The sequence below is a fragment of the Parus major genome, chromosome 19 (assembly GCF_001522545.3).
Source record: "Parus major isolate Abel chromosome 19, Parus_major1.1, whole genome shotgun sequence".
Lineage (NCBI taxonomy): Eukaryota > Metazoa > Chordata > Aves > Passeriformes > Paridae > Parus > Parus major.
The window spans coordinates 7538365-7553994 of NC_031787.1; the positions used below are offsets into that span (position 1 = coordinate 7538365).

At 58.3% G+C, this 15630-nt stretch overlaps 1 protein-coding gene across 1 annotated transcript; it reads right to left on the bottom strand.

Moving 5' to 3' along the window:
• Window positions 1-5628: 5628 nt before the first annotated feature.
• TBX2 (T-box transcription factor 2) lies at window positions 5629-15620 on the bottom strand. The gene is made up of 7 exons (XM_015647015.3): window positions 15007-15620; window positions 14076-14343; window positions 11508-11654; window positions 10270-10346; window positions 9967-10136; window positions 8124-8737; window positions 5629-7282 (listed from the first exon to the last, which is right to left on the bottom strand). The coding sequence occupies exons 1-7, from the start codon at window positions 15369-15371 to the stop codon at window positions 6836-6838; spliced, it is 2088 nt and encodes a 695-aa protein (XP_015502501.1). The 5' UTR covers window positions 15372-15620; the 3' UTR covers window positions 5629-6835.
• Window positions 15621-15630: the final 10 nt, after the last annotated feature.

A 15630-nucleotide genomic window follows, 5' to 3' on the forward strand; every position in this document is an offset into this window, starting at 1 on the left:
GAAAGCCCCCAGGGACAGGACCCTGCCACCCAGCCAGGGAGAGAGCAGAGTCTCCCCTCGTGTCACCACAGCACATGGCACTATGACACCATGCCAGCTCTTCCAGGACAGCTGAGATTTCTACCCAGTTCTCCCCCATCCCAGGAAAACGGGCATTTCATGCAGGCAAAGGGCTCAGACAGCCGGAGGGATGCTCTGTGCTTTAAAACAACAGGGGAAAACCAAAACAATCCAGCTGGAATAAAAATCCCTGCAAATGCTCCCTCTCGTGGAGGCCGGCTGCTCTCCTGCTGGCTGGGACAGCAGGACAGGTCTTGTCCCAAACCTTTCCCGATTCTCTGTGGGAGCAAAGGGGGCTGGTGACACCCTCCCCTCGCAGCATCCTCATGGTACCAGCCCTCGGTGCCCACTGGGATCTCTGGAGTGAGCAGGACACGGCAGGGCTGAGCTCGGAGCTGGGGACACATCCGAGTCCCTCACCCGGGATCCTGGATGCCTTCAAGGCTGTAACAGCCAAAGCACTTCCCCTTCCCCCTGATGTGGGCACACAGGAGTGCAGGGGGAATAGAGGGAAACCCCAGGAATACCTGTTGGCATTGGCTTTGGCTGAACCCCACATGGAATTGGTCACTTTTAAAGCCATTTTGAGGGTGTCCCCGAGGCTTGGCCTGGAAGGGGAGGACAGCTCAAGCTGGCCCAGGGACAGCAGCACTGCAGTGTCTCCACCAGCTCATTATTTCCCAGCCTGGGGAATTATTTCCCAAAAGTCTTTAACTGATTCCCCCCAGCTGCACAGGATTTTTGCACTGACAACACCTTTCTGCTGGGAACTCAGCCAGGATCTCCACAAGGTCATTTTGCAAAGACAATTAGGTAGTCCCTCGACAGTGCTGTCTCATTTTAATTAGATCTTGTTTCCAAAGAATTACCGAGCGTGCCAGGCCCAAGGCTGGAGGCAAGGGCCATTTACAGGAATCAATGGGAAGCAAAGGACAGATGTACCTGTGCTCACGTCACCAGCTACAGCAATGCCAAAGGGAGAGGAGCAGCCTTTCCTGCATGATTTCATCCATTAATTCCTCGGGCAATGTGCAGAACACAGAGCATCACTGCTTCAGGCTGATTGTTGGGGCTCAGGCGCCTTGGAGCCAGTATTCCCTGCATTCTGAGGGGGTCTGGAGGTGCAGTTCTTGGCAGAACCCACAAAGCTGGGGAATGGTACCAGGTCCTCGACACTCCACAGGACTGCCGCTCACATGGACACATGGACACATGGACACATGGACAGAAAAAGTGAACAGACACTCACACAAAGGCCCTCAGAGAGGCACAACACGGCCATGCAGGCGGCAGGACACAGGAGAGATGGACTGGAGGGTGGGCACTACGTGGGGTGTCTGCCACAGATCCCCCCAGTCCTGCGGTCTGGAGGAAGCCAAACCCCTGGGATCCCTGATAGTGCCACTGGTAGGGGCTGCTCCTCTGGGGAACCCTCTGGGGACCCCCGAAACCCTCCTGGGACCCTCCCGGACCCTCCGAACCCTCCCGGGACCCTCCGGACTCTCCCGGTCCCTCCGGACCCTCCCGGGACCCCCGGCACGGCCGCGCCCCCGGGGCCGCCCCTCGGGGCGGTGCTGCTGCTCCACCTGGCGGCCGAGCCCGGGACAGCGCCGGGATCCTCCGGGATTGGGGCAGGGAAAACCCCCGGGATGGGTTTGGGTTTGGGTTTGGGTTTGGGTTTGGGTTTTCCTGCTAACCCACAAGGAAGCGGTGCCGTTCCCGTGCCGCTGGCCTGAGGCCCGGGCTGGCAGCGATGGGGGAGCAGCGGAGGGGGCAGGGGGGCTCCCCCCGCCAGGACCCCCCGCTCCATCCCGTCGGATGTCCCGAGCAGAGCCTCCTCCCTTCCCGGCGCTGACCGAGGAAGGCTTGGGAAAAGGCCCGGGCGGGCGCCGAGGGGCGACGGACCTGGCTCTCCCTCGCCATCACCCTTCGCTGTAAACAACCGGAATAAACCGAGAGCCTCCCCTTTCCCCTTTCCCACCCTGCCTGAAGAGCAAGGACGGAGCAAACGGTGCCTGCGGCTAAGAACCGGCTTCGTATCAAAATAAACAGCAGCTTTTTCACTGATAATGTTTTTACCCACCCCCTCCCTTCGCCCCCCAGACACCCACACGGATCAAAGTGGCTCTGGGAACCTTGTGGCGAGGAGCAGCCTGGACGGCTGCTGTGTCCTTCCCACAGCCCCTGCCCGGGACAAGGACCGTGCCCCGGGGACCGCGGGCCAAAACCGGATGAGCGGGGCGCAGAAGCCTTTGAGATGCCGGTGCCCGGAGGAAGGACCCAGGAGGAGGTTCCGGGGGGGCTCAGCCCTGGAGCAGGCAGGGGGGACTGTCCGGACAGAGACCGGCTGGACTCCAGGCCGGGGCTCACCCCCACAGCCCCATAAATCCCGTCCGGCCGCAGGTGCGGAGCCGCGGCCGCGCATCCCGCACCGAGCGCTCAGGTGCGCAGGGATGCCCGGCCGGGATGGGGGCGAGGAGCGGGGATGTGCAGAGCCCGCCGGGGCCCCGCCGCTGCCCTTTGTCCATTGATCCGCGATCGGGAGCCGCAGACAGAGCGGCGGCCCCGCGGGTAATTGGGGCTCCGGGGCCGTGACCGCGGCTGCGCTCCCCTCGCCCCTGCGCTCGGCGGGGAGCGGGGCCGGAGGGGCCCTGACTGGGAGCCGGGGCCGGGGCTCGGGAGCTCCGCTTTGTCCCGGCTGCGGCGGCAGGACGGCGCCAGCCCGACAGAAGGAGCTGCGGCCCCACCGCCCGCCCCGTCCCACCGGGGCTCCCCTTCCCCGGCCGCCGCACCCCGCGCTCGCACAGTCGGGACTGGCCCGTTGAAAAGTTCCAGTGGGGATTTGATTTGTGTGGCAGGGACAGGCCCTGGGCTGGGAAAAGCTCCTGAGGTGGGGCAGGATCCTGGCACCACGGCATGCCCGGCTCCCTGGCATCATTCTCAGACCCTCACCCCTTCCACAACCTCCAGTGTTTAAGGGGGGTTTATAGGAAATTGAGAGAGACTTTTTTACACAGACAGGTGGCAGGGAGAGGGAGTTGGTTTTAAACTAAAAGAGGTGAGATTTGGATTAAATGTTGATGGGAAATTTTCCCCAGTGAGGGTAAAAAGGGCCTGGAACAGCTCTATGCTGTTCTTGCACAGAGAAGCTGTGGCTGTTCCATCCCTGGAAGTGTTCAAAGCCAGGCTGAATGGGGCTTGGAACAACCTGGACTAGTAGGTGTCCCTACCCACAGCAGGAGCTTGGAACAAGATGGGGTTTAAAATTCCTCCCAACCATTCTTGGTCCTCTTATTCTGCCCCACACCCATGACCCAAAATGCGGGATAACACACGAGCACAGGGCCAGCAGCCCAGATGAGGGGCTCGGGGGCTTGCAGAGCCCCCCTGGACTGCACAGGGACAAGATCCATGGCAGCGTTCCCCCTCTGCAGGGCTGTGAGATGCTCTGGCATGAGCTCATGTTCCTGTTTACAAACACCCGCCCATGGAGCCCTTCCAGCAGCGCTATTGTGCTGCACGGCAGCTCAGCGGCCAAGGCAGCCAGGGTTTGTCCACCAGGCCCACGGAGCCCTCAGGGCAGCTCTGCTATTTTTAGTGCTTGGCCAAGCACCTCGTGCATTTAGCTGAAGAAATTCAGAACTCACCACTAACCCTAGCGAAGGCTTCGGTGTTTGGGGACCTTGCTGCTCTGGTGCCACGGCACCGGCGTTTAGGTGGTGAAACACCAGCTCAAGATATCCCCAGAACAACCAGAACTTTATTTTCGTGACTCCACAGTGAGCACAGTGGCATGGCCAAGCCAGGTTTTGCCAGGTGCAGAGCAGCAGAGCCATGGGGGTGCTGTGCCGGGTGAGCCCCCGCGGGGCCTCCCAGCGCCTTTTCATAGCCGAGGAAAAGAAATCCCAGCACAGTGCGTGACTAATCGGTAGCTGCTCATCGAGCTGCTTGAATAGGGTTTCTCAGAGGCTGGGGATGGCCAGGGCAGGCATGGAGCAGAAGCAGCCTGGCTGGGGGGGGCAGGCCCTGCTCCCTGCCTCTGGGCACTGTTCCTCAGGGTCACCGTCATGAACCCACAGAACACTTTTCCCCTCCCCGGTGAAGAGCGGCTTTGTGCTCAGTGGGAAATTCCCACTGGCAGCATTGCTTGGCCCCCAATCCAGGATGGGTGACAGGGCTGTCCCTGACCCAGCAGGATGGCAGGAACCCGTTATGAGGCTGCCCCAGCATGTTCTGCATCTCCCCGCTGTGATTTTCCCAACCACCTCAGCCTAAATCCAGAAGGGATGGAATAGAGATCAAAGGGCCAGAGGGGCCCCCACACTGGCTCTTGTTGTGCCCCCTCACTAAAAACAGAACCCATTGAATCGCTGCTCATCCTGAGTCACGTTTATTCAGAAATAACTTTAGTCTCTACACTTCCCTCCTCCCCAGGAAGCCATTCCCACCCTGCCGGTGCCCCTCCAAGCAGAAATAATCACAGAGGCAGCATCTCCTCTCCGGCCGTCGAGGAGCTCAGCCCCAGCACTTCTCCTCAGACACTGGGGGGGTGTTCAAAGCCCTTTCCCTGCCCGCAGGAACGGGAGCGCGGGGGAGGCCGAGCAGGGCCCGGGCCCGCCCCGTCGGGGGGAGCGCAGCGGGGCCAGCAGAGGGCGCCCCGCGCCCGGCTCTGAGCCTCGGCCCGCGGGGCCGCGCCCGCAGGTCCCTCACGGGACGGGGGAACCGGGCAGGAAAGGAGCTGCTCCTTCCTCCGTGGCTGCGCCCCGCGACCCCCCGACCGGCTCCAGGCTCCGGCAGAGACGGGGGGACCTAAAGCCACTGCCCGCCGGGTCCCCATCCCCGATGGTACCGGCGCGCCCGTGTAGCTCCATCACTCTCCCTGACGGTACCGGTGGGCCCGGGTAGCTCCATCACTCTCCCTGACGGTACCGGTGGGCCCGGGTAGCTCCATCACTCTCCCTGACTGTACCGGAGTGCCCGGTTAGCTCCATCACCATCCCTGGCAGTACCGGTGGGCCCGGATAGCTCCATCACCAGCCCTGACGGTACCGGAGTGCCCGGATAGCTCCATCACCAGCCCTGACGGTACAGGTGTGCCCGGGTTGCTCCATCACTCTCCCTGGCAGTACCGGTGTGGCCGGGTCAGCCCTTCCCCACCATCCCTTCCACATGACCGGCGGTGCCGCTCTGCCCCGCTCCCTCCCGGAGAATCCCCGGGGCGGTACCGGCGGCCCCGGCTCTGCTTCCCCGGCTCTCCCCGGGGACAGCGCAGGCAGCCCGGTACCCGCGGAGGGTCGCGGTGCCTCATCCCCACCGCACCTGCCTCTCTCCTCCCGCGGAGGGGCTCGGACAGGCCCGGACGAACCCCGAATCCCCCTGCTCCAGCGAACCCCGCCGGGCAGAGCCGATGGTTCGTGCCCTGCGCTCCCCGGGCCGTTTCCCCGGCAGCCGCGGAGGTTCCGCGCTCCGAGGAAGGGGCGGCTCCCAGCGCTGCGCACCTGCGGAGGAGCCGCGGCCCCGACGGGGCGGAGCGGCCGCGGGAATGAAACAAGAGGGAGCCGGCAGGACTTCTCCGAATAGATTTTGTTTTTTTATTGAAAGATGTGAGAATTCATCAAAACTGAACAGACATACCCGAGTAACCAGCACGTTGCAAATCATGTATCTTTTTATTTTAAAACAAATATAGAGCACAGTCCTGTGATATTTAAATTTATTATACTTGTTTTTTGGGTATTTTTTTTTTGGTTTTTCTTTTTGTTCTGGAGTGAAAAATAAAAACCTGAGGTTTATTCCTGCATTCTCTATACCCCGCACTGTAGCAATATCTTAGTTACGTTTTGGATTCGTTGGTTTATTTTTTTTTTCTTGCAAAAGTCCATTAAAGGATTGAAATCTTAGTTTTAATGACTCCAAAAATTGTTTTATCGGTGGCACATGATTGTCCTAGAGAACAGGCGGGATAAACAATATTTTAAAACACAGAGAAACCGATATCTCCTTCAATCACAAAGAGCTAAATAGTTTTCATTTACAATATATATGTTCATGTAAAATGAAAAAAAAAACAACAAAAAAACAGAAAAAAACTTAAATGCGAGGAGTTAAACTCTAAATATTATGTACACACCAATGTACAACTCTGAATAAATTAATACCAATTTGCATATTCTGGGATCCTTATAGCTTATTTACACAAATTACCATTTATTTCATAAATATCTGCCCAGGTACCCACGAGGCTCCCCCTGCCATGCTCGCTCTGTGCGGCGGCGGCTTCCGAGGCGGTTTGATTTCCATCTTCCGTTCCTTAGTTCTCTCTCTCTTATTTTTTTTTCCTTTAAAAATTATTTTTTTCCTTCCCCCTCCCCTCGCACAGATGAGGGTTTGGCCCCTCTCGCCCCGCACCGAGGCAGGAGCTGGGGCTGCCCCATCCATCGGGTGTCTCGGCACCAGCTCATCACCCTCCCCTGAGCTGCCCAGTGCCCGGAGCGGGGAACTGGGGGGGTCCTGGGGGCTCCGTGGCCTCGCCGGAGTTGGGGGGAGCCGCTCCCAGCCCCACAGCCCAAGGGATGGGCAATCCCTGCTCTCCAGCTGCTCCCTCCTGGCTCTGGGGTGGTGGATCCTCATGGCTGGAGGGGTGCATCCCTCTGCTCCAGCACCCCGCTCCCTGTCTGCTCCCACCCCTCGCTCCACAATAAATATTTATACTGTGCTGTACAAAATACCAGTGCTTCTCCGCCCCGCCGGGAGGGCTCGCTGCCCGCCCCGCCGGTCACTTCGGGGACTCCCTGCCGGGTGACAGCTCCCGCTGGCTCTCCAGCCCGCTCACCAGTCTCTGGATGTTCTGCAGTTCATTGAGGGACTCCTTCAGGGAGCCCTTGGGGGAGGCAGCGGGGCGCTGGCTGCCCCCCTTGTGCAGGGCCACGTCGGGCAGGGGGCTGGGCTCCCGGCTGCTGCCGGCCTTGGAGCCCTCGGAGCCGGGGTTGAGGCTGGCGGGCAGGCCGGTGGTCAGCAGGTTGGTGCTGGGCGGGATGGTCACCGGGAGCTGGTACGGGCTGAAGCGCAGGCGGGGCCGGCTGCTGCCCAGGAAGGGGTTGCGGGAGAGCGGCCCGGCGGCGGCAGCGCTGCTGGCAGGCATGGCCGAGGCTGCCGCTGCGGCCGCTGCCATGTAGGTGTAGGGGTAGGGGAAGAGTCCGCCGAAGGTGGGCATCGGGATTCCCTGCGGAGAGAGAAAGAGCGGTCAGAGCTGCGCTGCTGCTGCTGCTCCGCTGCACCCCCGCTCCTGCCTGCCCTCCCCCAGCTGTGCTCCCAAAAACAGCCAAGGCATGAAACAGCCCAGTGTCACCCTAAAACAGAGCATGGGGGTGTCCGTGAGGAACGGGCTGAGGGAGGGGGCACAGCCCCACCTGCCCCATCCCAAGCCAGGCTGGTGACACCGAGCACAAACCCCTGTCTGAGATCTGCCCCTCCCTGCATGCTGTGTCCTTGCCTGTGCAGCATCACAGCCCCTTAACCACATTAAAACACACTGTTAAACAGGATGGATAAATTAGGGGAGTTCAAAGACATCTTTATGTATTCCATCAGAGGAGATGGGAAAGACAGCACCAGTGCAGGCGCTGTGGGAGCGCTTCAGAGCTAACAGGGAGCTGCTGGATGGGGACAGACAGGTCAGGCAGGGCCACAGCTCCTGACTCTGCCCTTGACTATGGAGGAGACACAGCAGCTGCAAAACAATCAAGATTCCTCCTCAAATAAACCCTGAAGCCACCTTCAAAATGTCCCCCACGTTCTGCCTGTGCCACATCTGGTAACATGTCAGAGGTGTGTCACCCCCTTGTCCCTATGAGGTGCAGGGGGTTTGGGGAAGGCTGAGGGCACCAACAGCTCCGTCCCTGCAGTGGGGCCACCCTGCGTGTCCCCACACTGTGACACCGGCCAGGCCTGACCTGCATCCCCAAAGTGCTCCGCTCACCCGGGGAGCTTTTTGGGAGGACATGAAGAGAGGACCCCAAGGCCCAGATGGACAGCAGGGATAGGGATGGGGACACAGGGCTTACCTGAGAGGCCAACATGTGCTGGGAGAGGTGGAAAGGGAAGGGGGTGGCCGTCCCTGCCGCACCCGGGGCGGACGAGAGCGCTCCATTCTCCAGGCTGCCCCCGCCGGTCACCGAGGCCAGCAAGTGTCCCATGCCCATGGCAGAGAAGGCTCCGGGGGCCATGGCAAACTGTCCTGGGTGGATGAAGAGGGGCTGCCCAGCGCCCAGAGGGCTGAAGAACTGCTGCCCATGGAGGCCGGAGAGCGCCAGGCTCTGCAGGTGGCCGGCGCTCAGGTGCGGGGGGCTGTCGGTGTGCACCATCAGCGGGGCAAAGGCCTCCTTGCCCAGCCCGCCGCCCTCCGTGTCCTTCTTGCCTGGCTCCGTCTCTTTCCTCCTCCCTTCCACCTTGTCCTTCTCCAGGCCCCGTGTGCCGAACAGGCCCTCGCCGGGACCCTCCCGTGGGGATGCACCATCCTTGACTTTCTCTGGGCTGTGCCTCTCCTTGCTCCGTTCCTCCGGGCACCGGGGGCTGCCACGGGGCGTCGCGTCCTCCGCGCTGGGGCTGGCTGTCGCCACCGGCCGCTCCTCAGGCACCTTCTCCACCTCCGCGTCGCTGTCGGCCCCTGGCTTCTCCTCTGTGAGGGGATGGAGGCACAGAGGGTCAGAGCAGAAGCAGCCAGGGGAGGTGAGGAAGGGGTCACTCACAAGAGCTCTGGTGTCAGGGAGAGGTTGTGATGGCGAAGCTGCGATCGTTATTAATGGGAGAGACTCGTTTTGGGGGCAGAAATGGGCCCTCGTGCTATGGCCACTCTGGGGGAAGGGGATTAACAACAGCAAGTCCTGTGGCAGTACCAAACAGGAAAAACACTTTGGAGAAGCAGAATCTATTACAGCATTGCTCTCCTTAGCTGCAAAGTCCGAGAGGGCTGCAGAGAGGGGATGAGGAGAGTGGGCTGTGGACAGCACAGGAGGAAATGGCCCTGCATATATTTAATTACATGGAGCTGATCGCCAGTGCAGCATGGATTTATTCCAAATGTGCAGGTTGAGACAGGTTAAAGAGGCAGTTTTAAGGCTGGGAATATGGTACAGACTTCCCTAAAAGGGCTTCTTTAATTTAAAAAAACCCACTGAGCTCTCAGAGGAGGCAGGAGATGTGAGGCGAGGGGAGCTGAGCCCCTGCCTGAACGGCTCCACTAAACGAGAAAAGCCTTTTGGTGAGGGTGAGGTGAAGCTCTGCAGGCTGGGGCAAATATTCAGGCAAGCCTTTGAAAGTGGAGAGGGGTGTAATAAACCCTCCCTCCAGCTTGGGGTGGGGGTTGCAATTTTGATGAAGGTTTGCAGGGAATCAGGTTGGTGGAAAGTTTAAAGAGCAGATTGATAGTGCGGCAAGACAAAACCCAGCATCCAACAACTGCAGCGTGGGAGCTGCTGGTTTGTTTTCATTTACCAGCTTGAAGCCCAGGAGTTGCAACATTTATTTTCCTCTTTCAAATGTATTAATTATTTTTCTTTTCTCTTTTTCTCTTTTTTTAAGGGACTGTGAGATTCTCATGGAAGGCAGGGCACGCCAGGCTAATGTGGCGAGCACACGGGCTGCTTTCCCATTTCCTCTTGTATAATATAAATACATCAGGTGCATAGAGGATCGAATATATATTCAAAAGAAAACACATAAAGAGAAAAAGGTTGCAACTCGTGAATGAAATTTGAGTTTGCTCTGTTTTTGTTCTTTCAACTCCTGGGCTCCTCATCTTTATTTTCCCCGGTGTTTTCCCACCCTGCCCACAGTAAAATCAGCTCGCGGCAGCCCCGAGGGAGCAGAACGTTTGGGGACAATTGGGGACCGCGGCTCCTGCGTTACCTCTGCCGCTGCCCTTGAGGCGCAGGGGGCTGGGGAGGGCACCCACGGGCGAGTGCAGGGCATCGCGCACGGCCGAGGGCTCGCAGGAGGAGGCGTCCGACTCGCCACCGTCGCGGTCGGGCTTGCAGGGCTCCTCGTACATCCGCAGGGACGGCAGGGAGAGCTGCTTCCTGCGGGTGAGAGGCGGCTTAGGGTTAGGGTTAGGGTTGGGTTAGGGTTGGGTTAGGGTTAAGGTTAGGGTTAGGGTTGGGTGTCTGATGATCCCCCGAGGGTGCAGAGCCGGGGGACGGGAGCAGCGCTTACCTCTTCTCCCGCCGGCCATTGCCCGTGTCCCGAAAGCCCTTGGCGAAGGGGTTGTTATCGATCTTCAGCTGCGTGATCTGCCAGGGGGGAGAAGGGAAGAGGGGGCGGCGTGAAGCCCTGGCCGCCCCCCACCCCATCCCCTCCGCCGTCGGGGAGCCCGGGGTGCGCGGCTGCGGAGCCCGCGTTAACACACCGCATGCTTTATTAAAAACGATGCTGAGGTTTGGCCTTGAATTATTAATAGCGTCTTAATGATAGGAAGTTATTTTTCACGGCCCCCCGGAGGGAAGATGGCGACTGAGCTGCGCGGCGCTGGTTAAAAGCTATTCTTATCCCTCCCTGCCACGGGCTGCCGGGCGACATCAGGGCTCTCAATAATGCATGGCACTGAAACACGGCCCCGAGAGAGGCGCTGGAAAAGGCCCGGCTGCCCGGCCCCACCGCGACCCCCGGCCCGAGCATCCCCCGGCCCGAGCATCCCCTGCCCGACGGGGCCCACGGCCGGCGGCCGCCCCGCGCAGCTTGCGGCGGCCGAGCAGACAAAGTGCTCTTTAATCGATTGTGACTCTTCGCCATAAACTTTACGAGGGAAACAAGCCCACCAGGACCCTCAGACAGAGCTGTCAATTAGCATCAGCAGCCAGGGGTGGAGGTGGGGGTCAGCTTTTGGGTTAAAACACACACACAACTCTTGGAAGGGGATGGCAGAGGCTCCCTGCTCCCCATCGCGCTCTCCTGGCTCTGCCTGCTCCCAGGGTGACACTTGCTAAATCACGAAAGCAACTAAAATTAGCTTATCTGCCTCTATTTTTTGGCTCCTCCAGAGCCCTGGGCACCTTCTCGGTGAGGCTGCCCAGGCCTGCTGCTGCTCTCCACAGCCTGGGCCTGCAGCAAGGACTCCCACTGCCCAGAAAGGCGCAACAAACTCCATCAAGGAATTATTTACAGTAATAATAGAAATACTGACTATTAGTACTCAATACTAAAAATAGCAACAATAATACACACAGTTTGAGGGTGCATCCTACTCTGAGGGTTTGAGGTTTAACCTTTCTACTGTTGCTGCTTTTTGCCTGGAAATGTCCTCACCAAGACACACAAATACGCTGATAGAGGGTAAGGGATGGGGACAGGGGTGAGAACAGGGATGGGGACGGGGACTGGGACAGGGACAGGGATGGGGATGGGGACAGGGACAGGACAGGGACAGGACAGGGACAGGGGCTGCCCAGCTGTACCTTGTCGTTCTGGTAGGCAGTGACGGCGATGAAGTCGGTCTCGGGGAACACGTAGGTGCGGAAGGTGCTGTAGGGCAGCTTGAGGATGTCGTTGGCCCGAACGATGTGGAACCTGGGCTGGTACTTGTGCATGGAGTTCAGGATGGTCTGGGATGGGCGAGAGAGCACAGCCCGCGGCTGCCGTCAGCCCCACTAGTCCATCTCCCTCCGTAAAATAAAACCCTTTTTCTCCCGAAAACAACAACAAAAAAATACACCCCTCAAATTCACCGGATGCCAGAGAATGAGATTTCTTTTTTTAGTTGTTGATGCCATTGCAGGATCTGTCTCCAAAGCAGGAGGTCAGGGAACGCAGGCAGAACAGCATCTTTGCGGGTGTTAAGCACGGCAATAAAGCAGCAAAAGGGATCTCCCGGTTTTATTACAACCCTGCAAACGCGACGCGACTTTTCGACACGTTTCTCACCGCTTTTCATATTTCCGTCCTTAAAAATAAATTACTATCCCTCACCACCACAAAAAAAAATAATGTTAAAAGGCTCTGGGTGAGTGTCGGGGGCGGCAGGAGCCGGTGCCAGCCCCAGGCAGCGCCTGCGACCTGAAAGGAGCGTTTCACCACGAGCCATAGCGAATTTATGTCTCGGAGCAACGCAGCAGAAGGAACAGACTTTTATTTTTATTTTTTTTTTCCCAGCCAGGTGTCTGAAAACCTCGCCAGCACTTAAAGACGTTCTCTACCCTTTCGTTTTATTTTTTAAGTTTGGTTTACTGGGGTTTTCTTATAAAACCTGAATTGCCCATGATTTGGCTGAGGATTTTTGGAAGCGGGTGAACACCCCAAGCCGCGCCCCTGGGGCCGCTCCGACCCCTTGTCCCTCGCTGCCTGCCTTCCTGCCCGATAGCTTTTAAATAATTCCCCAACCTGCTGTGGTCGGACTGAAATGCAGAATTCACTGCCCAGAATTCGCAGAGAGACGGCGAAAGCCTGAGTAATTATTGTCAAATAACATCGGCCAAATGGCTAAATAATTATCACTTCATTTCGGTTTAGAAGGTAATAAAAAAAATCTCCCCCCTTTTTTTTTAACCCAAGCAATAATCACCTGCTGATGAACTGTCGGATCGCTGTTATATTGATATAATCTAGACAGGATTTATCATGAAAATGGTGCAAAAACTCTCATTCAGGCGTGCAAATCTGCATTCCTTAAAAAAAAATAATCATCCCTCTTTGACCAGATGGGCACTGGCTAAACCCTCATCTCCCAGATTTAACACAGTCCGGATTTTGGACAACGACAGATACCAGAAATTTTTAATTGAAGGAGGCGAACCGTTAAAAGCGCTGAATTAAACTAGTTTTTCACCAGTACAAAAAAAAAAGAAAGTATTTTTTAGACTCCTTCTCTATCGATTTACCTTGCTGGCTATAAATAACCTCGCAATGTATTATTTAACAAAGATGCTGTTTCCTGCCTTAAGAGGAAAAAAAAGTGAGAGGGGAAAAAATAAAAATAAAGAAAGAAAAAAAAAAAAAAGAGAGAGAGAAAGAGTGGACAAAATAGAAAGGGGAAAAAAATAAAAAGAAAAAAGAGAGACGAAAGCTCACCGGGAGGTGCCCTGAGCTCCCCACCCGAGCTGGGTCCCGCAGCCCCCGCGGCTCCGCCGGCCCCGGCTCCCCGCTAATTCCCGCATCAGCAGCGCTGCGTGAGGAACTTTCCCTTTATCGCCCTAAATGCTCGCTCAGAGGGAGGAGAGCTGGCTGGGCCGCCGGGATTTCCCCCTCCGTGCATTCCCGCAGGATCGCTCTCCCCTCGCCTTCCGACCCTGCTTTCTGCGGGTCTCTGCAAATGGCCAGCGCTCTTCCTTGTCTTTTCTCTCTCCCTCTCTCTTTTTCCTTTCTTTGTTTATTTTGGTTGGTAGCTTTTTGGCTTTAATCTCTTTGTTTTGTTTTACCTCCTTTAAGTGATGCAGATATCATCAAAGGGATACAAACAGGGGCTTTCAGAGGCAGATGGTGCCAACGACTCCGGCCCTTCTCCCGGCTGCGGGAACCCAGCGCAGGTGCGGCCGGTCCCGGCTTCGCTCAGCCCCCGGCCGTCCACCGCCTCCGCAAGGCCTCGGCCCCGCACATCCATCCCCCTAAATTCCTCTCCCCACAGAGCCTCGAAGGCTGGGAAGAAGCAGCAGGTCAGGCCGTAGAGGCCGAGGATGCGGGAGCCAAGGGGAGCCCGGGGCTGCCCGCAGCCCGACCCTCCTATTTTTCCCCGGAGAACGGGAGCTGCCCCTCGGTGCGGGGCAGGACCAGGGGCTGGGGGCTGCGGGACAGCCAGGCCACCGCAAGGCCCGGCCGGGCCCGGCCGCACAGCCCGACCCGGCTGGAGGAGGCTCTAAAGCCCTGCGGTTCCTCCGGGGAGATCACGGGCAGCCTCCGCACTGGGCAGACCCCGCACCGGGCACCGTGCAGATCCCGCACCGGGCAGATCCCGCACCGGGCACCGGGCAGACCCCGCACCAGCCAAGGGTCCCTTCCCGGGGGGCTCCGCTCTGCCCCGCAGCCGCACTTACGAAGCCGTGCTTATCCGAGATGTTGTTGGTGAGCTTGAGCTTGTGAAAGGCAACAGGTTTGGCCATCCACTGCTCCCCCGTGGCCGGGCTGTCGGGGTGGATGTACATGCGCTTGGGCATCTCCGGGTCGGCCTTGCCAGCCACCATCCAGCGGGAGTTGTGGAATTTGTACCGGCAATCGTCGGCCGCCACTATATCCATCAGCAAAATGTACTTGGCCTTCTTGTCCAGGCCGCTCACCCGCACCTTGAACGGGGGGAACATCCTCCTGCGGAGAGACCCAGAGCAGTACGGAGCTGCCCCCGCCCGCCGCCGACCCCCGACGGCTGCGGCCCCACCGAGCCCCCCGCACCGCCCGGCCCCGGCTGCTGATCCCAAAACACCATCTCTCAGTTTAGTTCGCTGAGGATTCCCAGCCTTCCTCACGTCCCACCTCTTCTCGTCCCGCTATGCTGCCCACACCGTGGCAGAAAGCAGGGAAAAAGCTCAAAAAACCCATTTCGGGAAATAATGGGCAAAAACATATCCTTGTTTTCCCTTATTTCTCTGCCCTTCCCCGCTCGCTCAGCACCCCCGGCTGCCTCTCCCGGGCCCGGGGCCACGGGCAGGGCCGGGAACGACCCCGGACGTGGGGAAAGTTTGGCAGGAGGGAAGGAAGCGGCGAAAACAACGGAGCGGGGGATTCCGGGCGCTCAATTAACGTGCGCGAATTTAATTTGGGATCGCGGTCGGAAAAGTAGTAATGGGAGTGGGGGGGGGGAGCGGTGACTGAGAAGGTCGGAGAAGCGGAGAGAAACACTTCCTAAAAACTGCAGGGATCGAAACTCGCCGCGTTAATTCACAGGGACGGATGGGGAGCGGGATGGAGCGAGGGGCGAGGGCGCGCAGGTGCGGGGAGGGCTGGGGGGGGCTGCGCGGGGCCGGTTCTTACCTCCCAGACTTGGTGATCACCATCTCGGTGCCAAGCTTGTGAAACTGGTCCCAAAGCTCTTTGGCTTCCAGCGTTACTTTGGGGTCGTCCTCGACCTCCTCCTCGGGCTCCAGGCTTTTGAGCGAGCGTAGATGGGCGGCTTGGTGGTGGTGTCCCAGGGCCGAGACGTGCAGCCCGGCCTCGGCAGCCCCGGCCAGCCCCGGGTCCGGCATGGGCTTCGCTAACGCCGCCGGAGGCAGAGCCAGAGCCGGGAAAAAGGACGGCTGGGCGGCTGCGAGGAAAGCGGACATGGGGAAGTCAGCCGGCCGGGGTGCGTGGAAGGGGTGGTAAGCCATGGCAGTCCCTGGGAAGGCTGGATCTCTCATCGGTGCATCCACAAATCCAGGAGAAAAAGAGGGATTCCCTTTACAAAAATGCGTGTCTGTGTATTTGTTGGGTTTTATTTTTTTCCCCTCTCCTGCCCAGCGAACTCGCTCGAGTCTCTGGAAGAGGAAGGAAAATCAACAACACACACACACACACACTCCGAAAAAAAAAAAAAAAGCATAAAAAAAAAAGGAGGCGAAAATCAGCCGAACTAGATTCGGGGGAAAAAATAAAAACAAAAACAAAAAGAAAAAGAAA